Source organism: Ursus americanus, chromosome 4 (assembly GCF_024610735.1).
Source record: "Ursus americanus isolate L20-20 chromosome 4, mUrsAme1.1.p, whole genome shotgun sequence".
Lineage (NCBI taxonomy): Eukaryota > Metazoa > Chordata > Mammalia > Carnivora > Ursidae > Ursus > Ursus americanus.
In genome coordinates this window covers 41,391,743-41,413,112 of record NC_142130.1, presented here as the reverse complement: position 1 = coordinate 41,413,112, position 21,370 = coordinate 41,391,743, and the positions used below count along the sequence as shown (strand labels likewise).

At 41.3% G+C, this 21,370-nt stretch overlaps 1 protein-coding gene across 1 annotated transcript in view; it reads left to right on the top strand.

The window, feature by feature from the left end:
• Positions 1 to 7,150: 7,150 nt before the first annotated feature.
• The window catches only part of GAP43 (growth associated protein 43), a 98,405-nt gene continuing 84,185 nt past the window's right edge, over positions 7,151 to 21,370 (top strand). Inside the window, exon 1 of the mRNA XM_087861294.1 lies at positions 7,151 to 7,285. Within this exon, the coding sequence (XP_087717420.1) occupies positions 7,256 to 7,285 (30 nt within the window). The 5' untranslated portion in view covers positions 7,151 to 7,255. The remainder of the gene's footprint in view (positions 7,286 to 21,370) is intronic.

Here is a 21,370-nt window from a genome sequence, read left to right as displayed (position 1 = left end):
GAGATGTGTCAGGCAGTTATTTTAAAATATTACATTTATTTTTCTGAATTTTGTGATATTTATGGGAAAAATCATATATAACTTGTGGTTTCTTATTCCAAATAAATACCCACTTTCATACTTAACTTATATTCATTTTCTTAAGGAAGTCTCCCCTAAATCATAAGGTTTAGGTCCCATAAAACCCACCTATACCCCTGCTGAAGACACTAGAAACAAATTAAAAAAACAAAACAAAACTAAGACATGCAGTGAGAGAAAGACAAATACCATATGATTTCACTCATATGTGGAATTTAAGAAACAAAACAGATGAACAAAGGGGAAGGGAAGGAAGAATAAAATAAGATAAAAACAGAGAGGGAGGCAAACCATAAGAGACTCTTGACTATAGGAAACAAATTGAGGGGTGCTGGAGGGGAGGTGGGTGATGGGCATTAAGGAGGGCACTTGATGTAATGAGCACTGGGTGTTATATGCAACTGATGAATCACTAAGTTCAATCCCTGAGACTAAAAAAAAAAAAAAAAAAAAAAGGTCAGTCACGGTGCTTGCCATCCAGGAATGTGCATTACAGGGAGGAGACAGGTTGGCAAATAAGCTATCACAAAACTTCAGGGGGAATAGAGAAGTATGCGAAACATTCTGTGGTTCTTTTCATGACCAAATCAAATGAAACTCTCATTTCAGCCCCTGATCCTGTGTAGGTGGGAGGTTTGTGCAACCTGATGGAATTTTCACATCAGCTGCTATTAATACACTCTGTAAGCCACCGAGTTAGACTTGTTCACTCAAGCAATCACAAACTTGCTCACGTGCTGCGTGGCTACTGAGTCTTAGCTTACGGGCCACATGTCTTTCCTCTCCTCCCGTGCCACCAGCACATGGTTCCCTCACTGAGATTTCTGTGTTCTAGGATATTGGCTACTCACAGATTCAAATGGCCTCCAGTGCACTGGAAGGAGAAACTCTGAGAGGATTTGAGGCAAGTTTGGAATGATGGATAGAGATTTAGAGGGCCCTAGAAATCATCCAGGTCCTTGTCTGTCTGCAGGAAGCAGGATGAATTCTGGCAGTGAGGCCATACTGAAATGCTATCAGCCTAATTAATGTGGTGACATCATTTCATAGCGGCTTGCCTCTCCCTGGATCCCGATGTAGCCATATCTGCCTGGAAACCTTTGGCAGGCTCAGACAACTTCTGAGTCTTCCTTCTTACAATCTGATCCTGCGACACTCTTGAAACTTTCAATGCTTCCTGAAAATGAATGCTTTCAGAACTGACTCATCACCTCCCTCACAGTATCAGCCCTTTTTCTGGATCTCCTCACATCTGGGTTTGGTATTTTCATTCTCTAGGCTGCCCAGACCCAATCTCCAAACCACTTTCAGTTCTCCCATCTTTCTCTTCCCCCAGGAGATTGTTTTGTGAGGTGAATGAGGCAAAATATGGAGAGTACGATATATGTGATACCTGGAACATACTAGGCACTCAGTGAGTGACAGTTCACTTTTTCTCCACCTTTCCTCCCTGAACTAGGCATTAGAAAGAGCAATGCCATGATTCTCTCACCACGTCTCAGTGTTCCCTTCTCTATTCCATGCTACACAACATTACCACAGGTATTGTCTAAACTATTCCTGTAACAAACCTTATGTCTAATCCCCTGTAGTAGGTTGACTTGTGTTCCTCAAAAAACTATCTAAATCCTAACCCCCACTTCTGTGAATGGGACCTTACTTGGATAAAGGATCTTTGCAGATATAATTATTTGAAGGATCCTGAAATGAGATCATCCTGGATTTAGAGTGGACCCTAGATTCAATGACAGGTGGCCTTATAAAAATAGGGAAAGAGGGGTGCCTGGGTGGCACAGCGGTTAAGCGTCTGCGTTCGGCTCAGGGCGTGATCCCGGCGTTCTGGGATCGAGCCCCACATCAGGCTCCTCCGCTATGAGCCTGCTTCTTCCTCTCCCACTCCCTCTACTTGTGTTCCCTCTCTCGCTGGCTGTCTCTATCTCTGTCAAATAAATAAATAAATAAATAAATAAATAAATAAATAAATAAATAAATATCTTAAAAAAAAATAGAGAAAGAGAGAGGAAGGGAAATCCCATGTGGAGATGGAGGTAGAGATTGGAGTGATGGATCTGCAGACCAGGGAATGCCAAGGACTGCCCACAGCCACTAGAGGCTAGGAGAAAGGTATGGAATGTATTCTTCTCCAGAGACTCCAGAAGGAACTAATCCTGCTAACTTTAAATTTGCACTCCCAGAAATGTGAAAGAATGTTTTTTTAAAAGATTTAATTTATTTACTGGAGAGAGAGAAAGTGCACAAGTGGGGGGGGAGGGACTTTTTGGAGATGGAGCAGCAGGCTCCACTCCGAGCAGAGAGCCTGATGCGAGGCTTGATCCCAGGACCCTGAGATCATGCCCTGAGCTGAAGGCAGATGCTTAACTGACTGAGCCACCCAGGTGCCCCTGAAGGAATAAATTTATGTTATGTTAAGCCCCCAAGTTTGTGGAAATTTGTATGGCAGCCTTAGGACACTAACACACCCCCTTTGCCTGACCCTTGAGGTTCTTCCCATCTGGGTGTGGCCGGCCCTTCTAAGGTTCTGTCTTACAACCCTCCTTTACAACTGCCCCTCTCCTGCATATTCAATCCCTTAATCATGTAGTGATCGGTTGTACATTTTACCTTTTCCAGTGTGACCCCTTCCTCTTCTCTAAAACTCGTCATGTCGTCTGTACTTGTCCAAATCCTAATCACGAAATAGAAGGTCTACCCTACTCCATGGAGATTTCTCTTATGTTCTAAATTCTTGTAACACACATTTGACATTGAACCATGTTTTGTCCAAACAGCATTTGTTTTGCTTTTCACATATGTGTGTATCTCCTTGAGGGCAGGATGTTTTTGTAACACAGAAAATGTTGAATAAGTAAGTGATATCCAAAAGTACTGATGGAGAATGCAGGTGTTATCGGTGGAATTGGGTCCTTCAAAAGCGGTATGTTGAAGCCCTAACAGTACCTCAGATGGGACTGTATTTGGAGATAGGAGTTTTGAAGAGGTAATTGAGGTTAAATGAGGTCATATGAGTGGGCTCTAACCCAACATGACTGATGTCCTTTGAGAAGAAGATATTTGGACATACAGAGACACAGGGAAGATTCAAGTGCATAGGACAACCATGTGAAGAGGCAATAAGAGGGTGGCCATCTACAAAGCCACCGAGAGAAGCCTGGAATAGATACTTCCTATAGAGCCCTCAGAGGAAACCAATCCTGCCGTTGGACTTCCAGCCTCCAGAGCTGTGAGAAAATCAATGTCTATTGTTTAAGCCCCACAGTTTGTGGTACTTTGTTATGGCAGAGCCATACCACAAGAATACAGCAGGTAAAAAGCTAAGACTGAAAGTCAAAAAAAAAAAAAAAATAGGCTCCTGAAAGGGGGCGTAAAAAGATGAACATATTTTCTACCTGCACTGCCAACACTCTTCTCTCAAGTGCCAGTCCTTTTCCTAAAATGACACACTCTGATGGAGCCCTTCGTAAAGCCCGGAGACTTCCAGGTTTATTATGAAAACAATATAACTTTAGTATGAAGTTCTGAGGGTAGAACTGGCACCTGGCCTCCACCACTCTTCACCCTCTTCTAGAATGATGTTACTGCCTAACCTGACAGTCTCATGAGTTAACCTGCCAATTAAAATTACATAAGCTAGGGGCGCCTGGGTGGCACAGCGGTTAAGCGTCTGCCTTCGGCTCAGGGCGTGATCCCGGCGTTATGGGATCGAGGCCTACATCAGGCTCTTCCGCTATGAGCCTGCTTCTTCCTCTCCCACTCCCCCTGCTTGTGTTCCCTCTCTCGCTGGCTGTCTCTATCCTGTCGAATAAATAAATAAAATCTTAAAAAAAAAAAAATTAAAAAATAAAATAAAATAAAATTACATAAGCTTCAACCATGGGGCTTAAACTTAGGCGTTTTCTGGGACTGGTTGTAAGACGATAAGGATCAGTGACTCCACTGAATAGTTGGTTGGTGGAGATCAGGACAATACTGGTTTTATTTTATTTTATTTTATTTTATTTTATTTTATTTTATTTTACTTGCCAAGATCAGATCAGTGTGTGCTTTTCTCCTTCTCACTCTCTTACCATTCCATAACCTCCATTGCTCAGGGGAAAAAATGTATTGGAATTGATTCCAGAATATTTAAACTGAATTTGGAATTCTGAGCTCCCTTCTGGAAAGTAATTTTAGAGGTTCCTTGACTGAATGTAGTATGTTCAGAGGGTGACTTCCAGAATGGCGAGGACCCTAAATACTGAGGCTCCTGAGGGTGGTTGAAATATGTGATGTTTGGTCAGAAGTAAACAGAGCGCTTGCTGTTGGACGAGGGTATCAGTTTGTTCTCCATGGCTCTTGAGGTAATGGTTGGGTCTGTCAGGTGGACCTTGCAGAATGCTGGTGTCTTTTCAACACAAAACTTCCACTGCATCTTCTAATCCCCTGAGGACCAGAGGTAATGATGTGTAGAGGCCCATTGAATGCCATGTAGCTTAGTGGTTAAGAGGGTTTTGGAGTCCTAGCTTTACCTCTTATTAGCTGTGGGACCGAGGCTAAGCACTTAATTCACTTAGTTTTAGTATCCCTATCAATATGGGATTAACAATCACACCTCCCTCATTCTGGGTATTGTGTGAAACAGCACGTCAACCACCAGGGAAACTGGTGCCAAGAGGGTGGTGTAACGCATTTAGTCACAGTGCTCGTCCGTGCCTATGCCTGGTTTTGAGCTCTAGGCTCTGTCTGACTTCATTATGTCATGTTGTTTCCAAGGTCCCTTCCAAAAAATAAAAGGGAAAACGAGATATAATTGGGAGGGCAGAGGGGAGTGCATTCAAAAGGAAAGGAGTTGGCCCTTGTCTGTGGCCAACTAGGTTGCCATAGTTGACAAAATGATCTTATCAGTGAAGTGATGTGTCTGTTTAAACACCAAAAGAAGCAATTGCTTCTCCTTTGCCCCCAGTCCTCACCTCCTCGGTTTCCTTTCTTCTCCACTCTTCAGCCCCAGGCAGGCAGGTAAGGCCATCGTCATCCACAACTGGAATGTCTCTGATGGAGCCATTTCTTACCCATTCTTTGTCCTCTTCTAACACTTACATCCATAGAAGGTTGTTTTTGAAAGCGACCATAAGTAGACTCATTATAACATTAAAAAATATTAAACTCGGAGTTTAACTCGTTTATCATAAAATATGAAAATTAAGAGGCAAATGGGAGTAAAAGAGCACGTAAGGAAGGATTTGAAGCAGGTCATGCTCAGAAAGACCTCTGGGGATAATTTATAACCATCACCCCTTGGGTGTCTCTCTGAGATAGTCCATTCTGAGATGGATGTACCTTGAATTTTGTTAAAATATATTAAGCACCTATTAAGCGCAGTGATCCTGATAATATGTATGATAATAAGCTGACTGGTTGACACCTATTAACTAGACTTGTGTCTAGGAGAGACTAGAAAGAGTATGAGGCATTTAATTGGGGATGCTTGTCGTCACTAATGAACAACAAGAAACAGTTTAATAAGTTCTTTGGCATTAAAAATGCCACCAAAATTTCAGAAAAGTACAGTCTCTGAGATAAAGCTACTATGTAGTAAGAATGGCTCCACTCTAATGTATGCTTTACATACATTATATTATTTGGTCCTCACAACTTGTTGGCATTATAATCCCTATTTGACAGATTAGAAAATTAGGTCAGAGAAGGTCAGTAACATTCTCAAGATCACACAGTACCATATGTCTAAAAATTGTGTTATATACACTTTTTCTTAAAGTCATACTTTCCTCTGTTCAAATTATGAAACAGCATAGAAGGAATTGAAGACATAGACATCATGATATATATTTTCTTCTTACAACAATTAAGTTTACTTTTATTCTTCTTTTTAAAGATTTTATTTATTTACTTGAGAGCGAGAGAAAGCAAGAGACAGACCACAAGGGGAGGGGGAATAGGAGAGGGAGAGGGTGAAGCAGACTCCCTGGTGAGCAGGGAGCCTGATGTGGGGCTGGATCCCAGGACCCCAGGATCATGTCCTGAGCTGAAGGCAGACACTGAACCCACTAAGCCATCCAGGTGCCCCTACTTTTATTCTTCTTGACCAAACTGTAAAATATCATTTTGGGCACCATTAGTATTACAGACTTATTTTCCAAATGTGCTCTGCTTTTTAAGTAAAATTAGAAGAAACCCCAATTTTCAAACAGGTGTGAGTACGTTAAGAACCACCGTGTGATTTTAGATATGAATGCTAATTCCTAAACATTAGTTATCATTTCTTAACTAAAGTGCTTAGAATGTTTAAAATGCTACATATTCATGTGGATTTCTCAAGGATATTAGAGCATATATGAGATATGTTCTTTGTACATATTTAAGCTTGTATGTATGTATTTTAGATTATATGAATACTGAGAACAGTATACATAGTGTATGATATTTACATATTATTTCCTTTTTTTGAGGGAACTTAACCCTCACAATTACTAAATTACATAAAATCTAAATAGCAAATATAACTTATATCGGTACAGGTCTGACTAAGCTGTTCTTTGCTCTTATGATATGGGAAAAGAGAAGAGTTAGTAAAGAAATACAAGCGTTCCTCAAGCCCCTCTTCCCTAAAACACATTCCATCCAATCTCCTGAACCGGCTGAAATATCCATCTCTACCCCCACCCCACCATCCTCTCAATGCAGTGGGAAAGTCGGTGGGTAATTGGGTCCAGATTGGAGATGTTTAAATATTCATGAGGCTGGCAGGGGACTGGGAGGGGGTGACTGTCTAGAATAGGGGTGGGGGCTGGGGAAATGATTAGTCATTGAAAGCTACTGAACAATTCTGAGAAAGAGAAGAAAAAGACAGACGGGGGGAAAGGGGGAGAAAAGAGGGGAAGAGAGGCAAGAGGAGAGAGGAGAGAGCCAGAGAGAGAGAGGGAGAGGGAGAGAGAGCGAGCGAGCATGTGCGATGAGCAGTAGCTGTGGACCTTACAGTTGCTGCTAACTGCCCTGGTGTGTGTGAGGGAGAGAGAGAGAGGGAGGGAGGGAGAGGGAGAGCGCGCTAGCGCGAGAGAGCGAGTGAGCAAGCGAGCAGAAAAGAGGTGGAGAGGGGGGGAATAAGAAAGAGAGAGGAGGAAGGAGAGAAGGCAGGAAGAAGGCAAGGGACGATACAACCATGCTGTGCTGTATGAGAAGAACCAAACAGGTAGAGCTAAAGATTTTTACTTCTTGCTGTTGTGAAATTACCAGACTACAATATTTCCCTGTAAAGGCAGGAAAAAAAAATATTTTAACTGCTTCTGCTCTGGCCATGGTGCGCGCGTTTCCTTAGCATATGGTAACTGATGGTTGCAGCCCAGCTTTTATTCCATTCTGTCTTTCATGCTCTGGTTTGGGAACGCTGCTACTAATTAGGATGAGGTTAGAAAAAAATATGCCTGTTTGGCTAGAAATAAGATTTGGGGGGCTCTTGGCGAATGCTCAGCGTTTTAGGTCTCTGGTTTTGCGGGTGTGGGTACAGAAAGGGGTGTGGGGAAAAGATGTGGACTCTACCTACAAGATGGGGAGGCAATCCTTTACATTATTTGCAAAAAGCGGGGTCGAAGGAAACATGTTCAGTAATGAGTGTTGCTTGTTCTGTCGTACAATTTTCTCACATGTGCTGCGGAAGAAGCCTTATTTCGTACATGCATGAGCTTCAAATGGGCGCAGGTATTCATGGAAAAACATGTGAAGGATTTATTTATTTATTTTTCAATGAATGAATGAAACTGCGATTTGGAAGATGTTTTTTAAAAAAGAGATTCTAAAGACAACTGGGGCTGGGGGAGAAATTGGCCGTGTGGAGGGGGAAAATCCCCTTCCCAAGATCCGTAGCCGATTGTGCACCAGCTGGTCGGAGGAGAGAGTGGACCACGCCCCTAGGAGCTTTGGGCTCCGATGGGATGGGAAAGACGAGCCGGGTATTACCTGTTGGAAATCAGGTCTTTTCCCTTCTCCCTACCCTTGCATCTTTCCGGGGATTGTCAGTGACCGGAGACGGACTAACATTTTGGATAATAAGCATGGTGACTCATTTTCATCAGAAGAGGGACACATACAAGCTTAGTGAGAATCCGCGTCCCTTCCTCCCTCCCTCCCCCACTACCCAGGTTTCTCTTCTATTTCAAATTGCTCACTTATTTCTTGAAAGACATTTTAGAAACTTGATTGGGCTGAGGGTGGGCAGGAATGATGAGTTCAGTATTCTGCAGCAACCGACATTCTCCACATGAAGCTTTCAAACATTTATTGGAACATGTTTGAGTGATTTTGGCGAAGGTTAAAGAGAAAAATGGGTGTGAGACGGGGGTGAGTGTGCGTGTGTGTGCGCGTGTGTGTGCATACTCGTGGGAGGGGAGGCAGGTCTTGGTCAAAAAAGCCCTTTGCAGATTGATTGCCTTCGGGGTGGGGTGCAAGAGATAGGATTCGGGCATTATTCCTGTGCAGGTATTGGATATTGGGCAATTTGTAATACACTCGCTGAATCCGAAGGGGGTGGAGGGGAGTGGAGAAGAAACAGCCTGCCAGCTTTGCACATTTAGCCATCGCCCTGGAAGGAGGGGTGGGTGGCGATGAGGATGAAGGAGGAGAGGAAGGGGAAGGGAAGCAGAAGCAGAATATCAGATCAGTGGGTGCAGGGGGTGGAGAGGCATGGGAAAAAATAAATAAGGTAAAGCAAACAAACAAAATTTTAAAAGTAGCAGACACCCCGGGGGTTTGTGTGTGGTTTGTGTAGGGGTGTTTGAAAAAGGGCATGGGGGTCTTACATGCACCACTTCCCTAAACTGCTATATGGTTCCAGAGATTGATGCTTCCATTGGCTCGTTTTTCAAACCAGGACATTTCCTTTCCTTGTCTTCCTTCATTCTAATACATAAATGCAATGGATACAGGTGGCTGGGTTAAGTATACTGTCAAGGAAACGTTCTGAGGTTACCCCACTGGTGAGTTGAGGAAATAAAATTTAGGAAGGCGGAGCCCTAAGGAAGCCAATGCTATTCATTAAAAAAGGTTTAATTTTGGATAGAAAAATATGCCGGTTTACAACTTTTTGCCACCCCATGTAGACACATACAAGTACACACACACCCCCTACGACAAAAGAAACCAAGCATAATTTTAGAAAGGGGATCGAAGCTAAAAGAATTCCCTTCCCCAAAAGGGGGACAGCTGCCTTCGCTTGGGTTCTATCTCACTACCAGCCTCAAGCATTCCCTGTGATGCGCAAAGTGATAAAGCTGAAATCGTGTGTTTAGGGAGTTGCAGAAATTCGCATGTAAATGTGTGGAGCATCCGCATACTTCATGTACAGCAGTCACGCATGTACTCTGCACAGATCCCACATGCCCGCGTGTGTTTTCGCATAAATCATATTCAAGAGAGAAAATGAAAGCTATAGAAATTGTCATATTTGCCCATGCATTATATACATGTGTGTGAAATGGCCATGTGCCCTGTTGAGTACTGTTGTGTATCATTCACGTAAGTCAGTATTTAGGATACCATTAAATCAGACAGAAGGAAATGGTGTATTCAGGGCGTGGGCTCCACACTACACTGACTGGCATTTATATAGCATGAGTACTTAAGTCTCACACAGGTTTCCTGCTTGTGGGTGAAATGATCTTCTATCATTCAGGGCAGAACCCGATTGTGTTTATCCTTCTGCCATCTATTCATCATCCTAGTCCTTAACAGGGAATAAAACAAGGGCAAAAACCTGCAAAGGTCTAAACTCTGCCACACCCATGAAATCCAGCAGAAACGTGGGAGGGGGCTGGAGGGACTGCACTTCCTTCCTCTTCCACTTGAGCCGCATAAAGAAGCAATCTTAGATTTCTGAGTTGTAATACATGGCCAGTGGGTGAGAAGAAAGCGTAAATGATCTTTATTAGCCATTAATTACCACTATGGATTATTATAGCAGGAAGAAGAGAATGGGAGTGGGGTGGTGATGAGAACATGGTAAAGGAGTGGGCAAAGGAGGAATAAAATAAAAGAATCCCTGAGATTTTATTGGTTTCTGATTTTCAAATGTCTTGGGGCTAACTTTAAATAGCTTAATTACCATGCGTATTGCAGATGATGAAAAACTTGCAAGATGTGATCTATGTCCACAAAGCCAGAAAGCTGAGGTGCTTCCTTTGTTTAAAAATAAGGATTTTAAATTGTAATTGAAGTGTAAAGAATACCAGTGCAAGCAAGTAGCCCCTCTGTCCCCCACCTCTCAACCCCACCAACATCTGCTCTTTTCCTCGTGAAACAAGTAATTCTTATCTGAGAGAGTGTGATCTGTGGTTTGGAATTCCAGCCTCACTGCGCCTTTCCCTTGCAGTGTTGGAAAGGTGTGGAAGGATGCCGCCTTGCTGCTTGGTGCAGACGATTCCGCCTAGTGATAAATTGGATTCCTCCTAAATCTCCCTGAGCCACACCCAGTGTCACCCAGGGACTAAGTAAATTAATTAAATGGAGGCATTCTACTTAATATAATTGAAACTGGGTTTTTTTTTCCTAATGGTGATTTCTATCACATATTTCCAAATTTAAACAGACGAAGAAATCATTTAAGGGCTTTTTTTTTTTTTTCTGCCAAATTATCTGGACTTGCAGAGAACCTTAGAAAATTCGTGGTAAATCTAGAAATGAGTTCATATCTAGTGACTGTAATTTCTTCTGAGCCATGCCAGGGTGCACACACAATGAGCCCAGCTCCTTCATGCTGTCAGTCTGCAACTCAGTTCCCCCCTCCACACCCAGGCTGAGGCAACAGGGATAAGAAGATGTAGGGTTAATTTTCTCTCTTGCTGAGTTGGCAAAACTACAGAAACCTCCTTTCATGTTTTATGCGAAAGGGCAGAGCTCCTGTTCACTGAGAGGGAGAGTAGCTTGGGTCTCCTTTGCCTCCGTCGTGGTGAAATTGTCAGTGCAGTGCCTGGGGCTGATTAATCCGCGTACTTCAGTTTTACCTGACCCCATAAAGAAGGGGAGGTGTCTTTCGGTCAACAGGAGCGCATATATATTAACCAAATGTTCCCCTTGTTCTCAATGATAGAGTGAGACAAGTCTAAAATCTTCCTCTAATATGAAAGGAACATTTCAAAGGATGCATGTACGCAGGTCGTCTCAAGAGAAGATACAGCATTTAATTATTCACTTCCCTATTAGCTCTCATAGAGGCATTCAGGCAACCAAGCGTGTCTGTTATCAATCAAGAAAGTGATTGTGGGCAATTCTCCCTTTTGAATTTCTGAAGTGTGGTCGGTTGCCTCTGCACCATTGTATTGAAGTCCGCTTAACATTCTCTGAGGTGTTGGAAAGAGCACTGTGCTGGGAGTCCTCCGTTTATGCCACTTACTCATTCTGCGATCTTGAATGAATCACATAATACTGGGCTTCAGTTTCCTCCTATAAGATGGAGACTAAAAAACAAAACAAAAAAATAAATAAAAACCAACCAAACAAAAACCCCACCTTGCTGACCCTACAGGGCTTTTGGAGGGATTAAACAAAATTCATGTGAAGACAAAATCAATACAAATGTAAGAAAGTTGTGTGATGCGAGTCTTGGCTTTGGATTGCCCAAGTTGTGTGATGCGAGTCTTGGCTTTGGATTGCCCATTCGTCAGGATTGTTGTGTGCCTACTGTCAGTGAGCAGTTCTTCGGTGTCAGGGTGATTCCTTCTCTAGCATTCCTCCTCATTCACTATTCCATTTACTTTAATAAAGCTTCTGTTCTCGTATTCTAAAAAAGACACCACCTCCAGAGACTCTTTGGTTTCCATCATACTTGATACCGCTTTGGCGTTTTACATTGTTGTCCATTTCTCTTCCTGAATTTCCTCACTTGGCCCCCATGAGAGCAGCCCTGGCTCTCCTCCCTTTCAGATATGCTTTTCTCAGTCTTCCTGGCTGACCTTTTTACTCTCTTCCCCTCAAATATCAATTATTTTCTTGTGAATGACCTTGATCCACTTCTCTTCTCATTCGACACACTAATTCTAGGTGGTCTCATCCATGTTGGAAGTTTTAACCACCATGGTGATTTCCCAACCTGTAGACCAGATATCTTTCCTCAGTGCCCTCTCTGGGTATCACTAGGTCTAGGTATTTCAGAGACACCCGCACTCATGATGTACAAAACCAGACTCTGTGTCTTCTGTGTGGTACCGCTTAGTCTTCCTCCAGATTCCAACCCTTATGCTCTAATACCATCTACCCAGCTTCCGAGCTCTAGGAACCTGGGAGTAATCTGAAGGCAGTCCTTGCTTTCAATCCTCATGTCCAGATACTACATTTTTTGATTCTCTCTAAAAAGCTTTTGGATCCATCCTTTGCTTTTCAACTCCATCACAAATAACCTGGTTCTGACTTTCATTACCTCTCATCTGTACCAAGGCAATAGCTTCTTGCTTGGAATTCCTATCTCCATCTTGCTCTCTTCCAATTCTCCTTACGTAGAACATCATGCTTATCTTTACCTAATGCAAATCTGGTCATATTATTTCCTTTGTTCAGATCCACCAGTGGTCCCCTGTTAACTGTAAGCTAACAAAGTTCTCGGCATGGATGACATGATCTAGTCTTGCCTATCTTTCTAGTCCCATCATCAAATACCCGCTCATCCAACCTGATGATACCACATCTAGATTTCAGGCCTTGGTGCTTTTGCTCATACTGTATATTCTGCCCGCATGACACTTCCCTCTCTGCCTGGAAAATTCCCATTTCCTCTGTCAGAGTTAGCTCTTTGGAGCCATTCTTGACCTCTCTACGTTCCACTTTCTTCGCAACCATACTATGTTTCGTAGCATCACTATTAAATCGCTTGTTACATTATATAGCTTTTTTTTTTCATAAACTAGTGTTTCTACTGTGAGCTGCTTGGGTGGAATCTTAATTCTTTCTCTACTTCAAGCCTATCATGACGTTTGACACGTACAGTAACTGGTTTTATCTGTGGATAATATGTTTCCTAAATGAATATAAAACCAGGCTTACGAACTTTCCATAAATTGTGGCATATCTAAATGGATGGAACCACTAGTAGATTTTGGTTTAATCTGTCGGCATCAAATTTTGAGATGAAGCTAATCATCATTGATTCTTATTATTGACGTATAAATATGACAACCGTCAGTGTTTAATGAAAGCAGGCACAAAATGAGCCCATTTATATTGCAGTTCTCCAAACTACCGCAACTGGTGCTATCTGGAAACCTCCGTTCAGTGTCCTCCCCCACCAACCCAGCAAACTAGTCCACCCTCTGAGGTTAGCAGAGTGCCAGGTTAGACACACGGTTACCAGTCTTGGATCTTCCATTGCCCTTCCTTTAAGACCCCACAATGCTTACACATGGTGCTTTGCTCCACAACCATTCCAAGTAGAACTTGACTCAGTCTCTCGCTACTTAGTTGATTTACTTCATTGATACACAAATTTCCAAAAATATGCATAGTGTTGGCCTGTGCACCATGGTCTGTACTCAAGAATCAATATTACCTTCACTTGGGTTTCTTTCCTTCCCACTGAAGTATGCAATTACTATTCCACAAAGGAAAATCTCTCATGGAGTTAAAAGGAGGTTGAATGGTAAGTAGCCCCTCAAATGTCTGTTACAGGACTAAGAATCAGATCAACTTTATCTTTCTTACATTTGAATGGACTGAAGGGATTTGGATTCTGAAGTAGGCCTATTGTAGTTAATATAGGGCAAATTGCAACCATAGTTCTCCATGAAATTGCTCTTTGTCAGACTCTACGTAGTTTATTTTCTCTGACTGAATTGCCAGGGCCTTGAGAAGAGCAGTAAGACAAAATAATTTATAGGTGAAGTTTGTCTTCAACTGCTAAAGCTGGGTAATGTTTTCTAATCTCCACAGCCTTATTCCATATCTTGCTCATTGCTGTCAATCTCTTTCAATCTCTTTCTTGGAGTTTTTCATTTTTTCTCCCTCCTCAGGTCCAGGGGGAGTTTTCTGATTAAGTAATACCGACCCATGCATCAGGCTATGAAAAGAGAACTTCAAAAAAAAGAGTGTTCCTTTCAACTTTCCAAAGAGGTGTTTTAGACAGAATAGATATTTTAAGCTATGTCTAGCACATAGTAGCTTCCCAGTAAAAAATATTAATTGAAGGAATAAAAGTAGGAAGAGAGAGGGGGCACCTGTGTGGCTCAGTTGGTTGGGCTTCTGACTCTTGGTTTCAGCTCAGGTCACTATTTCAGGGCCTTGAGATGGAGCCCTGGGTAGGGAGGGCCTCCCTGTTCATCAGGGAGTCTGCTTCTCTCCTTCTCCCTCTGCCCCTCCCCCTATTCGCTTGTGCTGTCTCTTTCTCTCTCTCTCTCTAAAATAAACAAATAAAATCTTAAAAAAAAAAAAGTAGGAAGGGAGAGATCATCATAATGGATAGTGGGCCATTAGGAGAGATGTTTTGGAGCAGACTATTCCTGTGAGCTTACTTAGAGCTGGCTTTGTGTAAATGCGAACTCAATTCCATTGGTCCTCCTCACAAGAGGGTTGTGGTCAAAGTTACAATTCCCTTTCCTGTTGGCTTAAATCAGAGTGGCACACTTGCAGAGAGTTTGGGTTGTAGTATGAGAGTGTGACCCTCCAGATTCCCTATCCTTAATTATTTGCAGATCTTATTCTTTTAGATGTTCTTTGTTTAATGTCCTGTTTCATGTCTTTGTAGTGAAATAAACCCTTCCCCTGAGTTCTAGACCTGGCTCCGACAATTGCTTGTCGTGTGACCCTGGGTAAGTAACTTATTCTTTCTGAGCCTCAGTTTATCCATCAATATAGTGGGCACATAAAAAGAACACTCCAAATCCTGACTTGCCTTTTCTACTAGATTGGTGCGAGGCTCAAATAAAGTGATAAAAATAAAAGTGTTTTGCAAACAACGTGTTTTTCAAGTGTAAGGTATTATTAACTGAGGAATTCCACATACTGATACCCAAAGTGTTCATGGTTCTATGCAAAGAAGTACCCTTGCTTTCTGTATAAACTATGTATATATAATATATATATATATACATATTCCATTCCCACCTCTCCTCTCTTATTCTCTACAGAGTAAGTAGTAACCATGCTAATGGATGGGAGCATAGTATATCTTTATCATTTCCTTCAAAAACTTTAGTGACAGAATTTAAATAAGCCAATGTTCAAATTGTCATGCAACCCCAAGCGTCAGTTCAAATGCATTTAGGAATTTCCACTATTTTTCTTCCTATTTTTGTCTGTTTTAGCCTTTCCTTCACATTTAGATTTCTTCTCTTCTCCATTTGCTAAACTGGCTGCCTTTCCCCCATCCGCATCCCCACCCCCACCTCACTTCTAAACCGGGTCCGCAGCACTCAGATTACCAGGCATGCTGTGCTCACATTCATCACATGAGGGCTCAGTCAGGCAGAAGAATAGGCATGTGGAGCTGGTTGGGAGCTACTGACAATGGGGATGAAGCCTGATTGGGGGAAAGCACAGTTCAAAGATTATCACCTGAGCACCATTTTCATACCACTTCAAGGTTCCTTGATGCATCAGGAATTAACCTTGATCAGAAGAAGTGATACGCAGTCCTGAACCTTTTCCAACCCAATGCCGTATATAATCTTAGAAACTCTCAGGATCTCTACAAAGGGCATTTCAGTTCTCCTGTGTCCCTGATTCATGACATAAGTTACAATTTAATAAAATAAATTTATCAAATTGTCATATAGGCAATGGAATTTTGTAACCCAAAGAATTTGATTTCTTAATATATGGGTAATATTTGAAAATATTTTAAAATGTAATAATTGAATCAAGTTTGTCCAGGAGATTCTGTTTCTCCTAGAAGTAAAAGTCTAATATAGAAAAATTAATTTGCATATTTTGGAAAATCTTCCGTATGTCGGGCTTATGTAGAGTTTAATAGAAAGGGATATTAACTAGAAATTTCAAAATAAGCTGGTGTCCAGAGGGAAACAATAATGTCTTTGATTTTGTTTATAGTTTAATAAGGGTCAGTATCACCCTCTAATCCCTCACTCCAGCTACCTCTCTCTCTGTCTCTTTCTGTCTCTCAGTCTCTCTTTCTATATCTCTCTCTTCACACACACACACACACACACACACACACACACACTTCTATCATTTATGTGTACTTTGATGGGGTATAAGTAACAGAAACCAACTTTAAGTTTATGAAAAGGATCTATCAAAGGGAAACTAGATATCACACAAAATTAAGAAGTTGAACAGCCAAGCTTATAGAAACCAGAGTAGATCTAGGAACCAAAAGAGCAGGAGTTCATAGACTTTATTTCTGGAGCACTGAATTCAAAGCACTCGGTTACTAATCACCTTAGCTTCTCTATCTCACAATTCAAAATTCTAAATGAGAGATAAATATATATATATGTATATATGTGTGTGTGTATATATCATCTGTTCATATTCAAAGGGAGAGAGGATACAGAGAAAGAATGAGAATGATGGATCCAGTTGGTCCTTCTTGGATCCCCTAGTTACCAACAGACCAATTACCTGTCATTGGAGGAAGGGCCAAGTCACACTCCAGATGATTTCTGGAGGCCCACACCTGTGAATCTAGTAAGAGAGTAAATTGGCTGAGAAAGAGTCTCTGGTATATACATGTATATGTGTATAATAGGGTGGCTACCCAGATCAGGGGGGACTTACCTCGGATGTGGTGGGTCACTAATTTTTCCCATTGGTTGCTTTCTGTTTGTCCTGTATTGCATATTCCTCTTACTGGTAGGGTCGTCATCCCTGATGATTCACAAAGGAAGCAGTAACCACACAGATAACTGATCCCATAAAAAAGAAAGGTTAGGGCAAATCACCACACCTGGAACTGATAAGTGCTGGATTTTCAAGCCAGGAGCTGAACTCTGGCAAGTACTACCTGTCTAAGAAGAATAGTAGCTACCATATATTCTTGCTAATCTCACGTAGGGTAGCTTTGCTCTAGTTTTTCTTTTTTAGTTTTTGGGGTCCATTTCTGCAAAAGGATTGGGCAGTAATAGGTCTAAAACATCTCCCTTGGATTTGTAGCAGAGAAATGCTACCCCTTGATATTAGTCATCTCATTTTGAATGTCCTTGAATTAATTCCAGCAATAATCATCATATTTATCTATTTTTAGCAAATTGGCACTTTCTAAAATATTGAGTTGTTGTCTCCATATGCACTAGTTTGCTCTAAATGTAGAATTTTGGTAATTAGCCTTACATCCATTATTTATAATCCCAGTTCCAATAACTATTCAGAAAGTGTTATTTTTGTTTTGTTTTGTTTTTCAGAAAGTGTTATTTTTAAATGAAAATTTGAAAGACCCTAATATCTTCCCATTAATGGCTATATAAAAGAACTAGTTGAGGAAAGTAAAAAATAAATTAATTAAATGATCTCCAAAGGTTAAGCAATAATTGGCTGCTTCAGAATCTAAATATAAATGGCTTCAGAATCCCTTAGCACAACTAGCCTAGAAACTGGCCTAGAGTAGGAGCTATTAGAATGCAAATCCTCTTTCCACTCTTTGTTTTGGTTCAGAAACCAATTTACCTGGTTGGGGTATAAGACGAGAAGTAAAATCTCCTAATCACCAAACTAGATCCTTAACAGCTATTCCAAAGATGCCTTCCACAGTTCCATCTAAACTCCAGTAGGGGCAATTGTCTCCATTATTTACCTCCCCACCCCACCAATCAAAACAGAATTACTTTAAAAAGAAAATTCTCAATTTCTGATAATTAAATTGCAGTTAAATTTCTGCGTGTCGTATTGAAGGCAGCTCGATTTAGCTCTTCAGACTCTTACATGTAAGGCTGGGGGTGGGGTAGCAATAGGCGTTGGGTATGATTTGGTGGACATTGCATTTGAAAGTGTTATTTTATTTGAGGGATATAAAGTAATAGTGAGACTTTATAAGTGACCCATCAACAACTTAACCCCATTTCATCTTTACCTAGGCATTTGGAGAATTTTTCTTCGTTTTATTAGATTAATATTTCTCAAAACTTCTGAGATTTTCAAAAGGAAGGAGAGCATGATATCATCTCATTTAAAACAACATTCGCTTTTTGTTTAGTCAGATCTGACGTGGGGGTTTGGTGTATTCAAAGGTGTTTTGTTCTGAAGAGTACCTTTTGCAATCTTCCCTCAACCTTACATCTCAAGGACTTGTTTACTCAGATCACCTGGGAAGGCTACTCTGGAGAAATCAGGTTGGTATTTAGTATTCATTTGAATAAGTCTTTCATGCTAGTATAAATTCAGTGTTCCTCATGGCTTTGATTGCCTTTGATTGAAAGACACTGGGGTGATAGCTTTTGATAACTCAGCCAGATTTGTGCTCCATACTGAGAGCTGTATAGAAAACGTGAAGACCTAGTTTCTTGCATATTCTTTCTTCCATCTTGAACTTCATACCTTACACCTCTGGGGTGAAACCAGTATAGAGGAGGAAATGAAGATTACTGTAATTGAAAAGGGAGGAGGAGCTGTAAAACAGAATTACTCAGTTTGGAATTGGGCCATAACCCTCTAGTAAAAACTGTCATGGGAACTTTAATGACCACAGATGGCTCCGACTTCACTTCTGAACGTCAGCTGGAAGATGCAATAAGCCCACAGTAAGCCCAAGAACATGCGTATTCAGGAAAGAATCCAAGAAGTTTGGGCATTAGTATACTTAAGTATATTCAAGCACACTCAGGACCAAATTCAGGTTTATCCTCATTTAAGCAGGAAGAAACTATTGATTCTTTTATTTTTTCTTTTTTTAAGATGTTATTTACTTATTTGAGAGAGAGAGAGCAAGAGTGAGCCAGAGCATGGCACAAGGGGAGGAGCAGAGGGAGAAGGAGAAGCAGGCTCTCCGCTGAGCAGGGAGCCCGATGTGGGGCTCCATCCCAGGACCCTGGGATCATGACCTGAACCTGAGGCAGATGGTTAACCGCCTGAGCCAACTAGGCACCCAAAACTATTGATTCTTGACTTAAAAAAGAAATGCAGATTTGGTCATCACAGGTATTGCCCTATTTTACACAAGACTGTATCTTTCAGTACTTAAGGGTTTTTCTGCAGGGCTCTCCAGTTCTATGTTATCATTCTAGTGACATTGGAAACTGATTGGCTTGTGAACAAACTGAAATTTATTTTAGTAAATATATTTTATCAATATTGTTACTTTGACTGAACTTGGGTATATTGTAAAAATTCATCCATAAAGAACCAAACTATAAGAACCATAGGAAAACCAACAGAAAATTTGACTTTCCCATAATCCAAGATTTTCAGATACTAGAAATATTTTTTTTTCTTTTATTCTTTGTTGGTGCCTCAGAAAGTCTCATGTTAAACTAATTATCTTCTCCCTAGATTAGAACTCTGACTCCTCTACCGTTGATAATATCTTTGAGAGATACCAGCACATTCCCACTTTCCCAGCTCATAACCTGGGAATAACTGATTATTCTTCCTTCCCTCGCAAAAGCCATAGTGTTGGCTACCAAATTCTACCTGCGGTATCTTTCACATCTGTCCTTTCCTTCTTCTGCCAGCCTTTTTCAACCAGCAATCTAAAAGACAACCAAGCCCTAAGGCCCATGATTGTACATAATGAACTAACCTCTTTCCTGTGCATCTAGACTGGTACTGGGAATACATCATCCTTGTGGACTAGAGAAGATCGTCACTCAACTCAGGTATTTGTTTTCTGTGGTTCAGATGAGAAGCTCCGGGTGAGAAAGCCTGGATAGCCACTGAAATTCCTTGCTTTTGGCATTGGCTTTGCCCACTGCCTGTTGGTAAATCTTATATGTGACTCCCCTTTTTCTCAAAAGGTCAACGGCATTTCTTTGTTTACAGAGTTAATTCCAATCTATTTATTTATGATTGTTTCTAAGGGCTCCTCAGAATCTGGAACCAGTCTTTTATTCTTGCCTTGCCTTCTACGGCTTTTGCCATTGACTAGGCTTGTGAATTTAAACAAATTTAATCTCCCTGAGTTGTCTTCTTTAATACAAAACAAGAATATTAGACTAAGTTGTGTCTAAGGCCTTCGAACTTACAAAATAACATGTTCTATAGCTAAGCTTCCTCTCCACTGTGGCATCCTGTCCCAGCCAGACCTAATATGAATTTAAGTATTAGTTCCCTTGCACTTTTCTTCACTGTCATTCCCACTACTTCCCAAGTCCCCTTTCTGCCTGCTTCAGTCGCACCCAACCTGAGTCCTGAACCAAGCGTTCTGTCCTTTCGAAGGCCCTTCTGACGCCCACAGCTCTCTGGGACTTCTTCCCGTTAGATCTACAGGAGCATACACTGTATACTACCTGTCCCATTTCTTCAGCCTACATTAAACAGAGCCTTACTTAACTGGCCATGTGTGTTTATACATACCTGATTTCTCCCAGCTAGTTACAAACTCTTTGAAGGTAAGTTATCAAGTTCAGGGTCTGGTTCAAGAAACACATATTGATTGAAATCTTGATATCTGCTCTTCAGTAGCTCTGCATTAGCCTGCAGTATACAACACAAGTAGTAGTCCCAGTAAGCTCTGGGAAAAACAAGCGGAGCTGTCGTTTAGATGTCTCACTGGGACATCTGAAACCATGAAACCTGTCTTCTCTCTTGAATATCGTTACTTTCTTGGCTTCTATAATGCCTGTTTTAGCTGCTTTTTCTCTCTTGCATCTTTGGTTGTATATTCCTTATTTCCCCCCACCCTTGGCTCCTCTTTCTCTACTAACTGAAAAGGTGCTGTTACCCAGCCTACTGTCCTTATTCTTGTATGTTCTTCCTCAGCAGAAGCTCCATGAGTAATCTAATTGATGCCCACAACTCCTACGTGGGCTAGTGGGTCTCAAATTCTCTAGGTTCTCCAGTCAGACCTACCTCGTGGGGTCCAGACCTTTATATCTAACTCTCTCCTGGAAATCTTCTTCTGATGGCCAACAGGATCCCCAATCTCAACATACCTTAAAGATGACTCATCATTTCTTGTCCCCAAATCTCTTGTCCTTTCTCATCCATTTAAAGGGAAACAGAATCCTGATTCATTTCTCCCCTCTCTTTTATCATTAGATGCTACTATTTTTTTCCAGTTTCTATAAGTAAAAAGCCCCTTTCATTCTTCCTTTACCTCACTTTCTTTTTTTTTTTTTTTAAGATTTTATTTATTTATTCGACAGAGATAGAGACAGCCAGCGAGAGAGGGAACACAAGCAGGGGGAGTGGG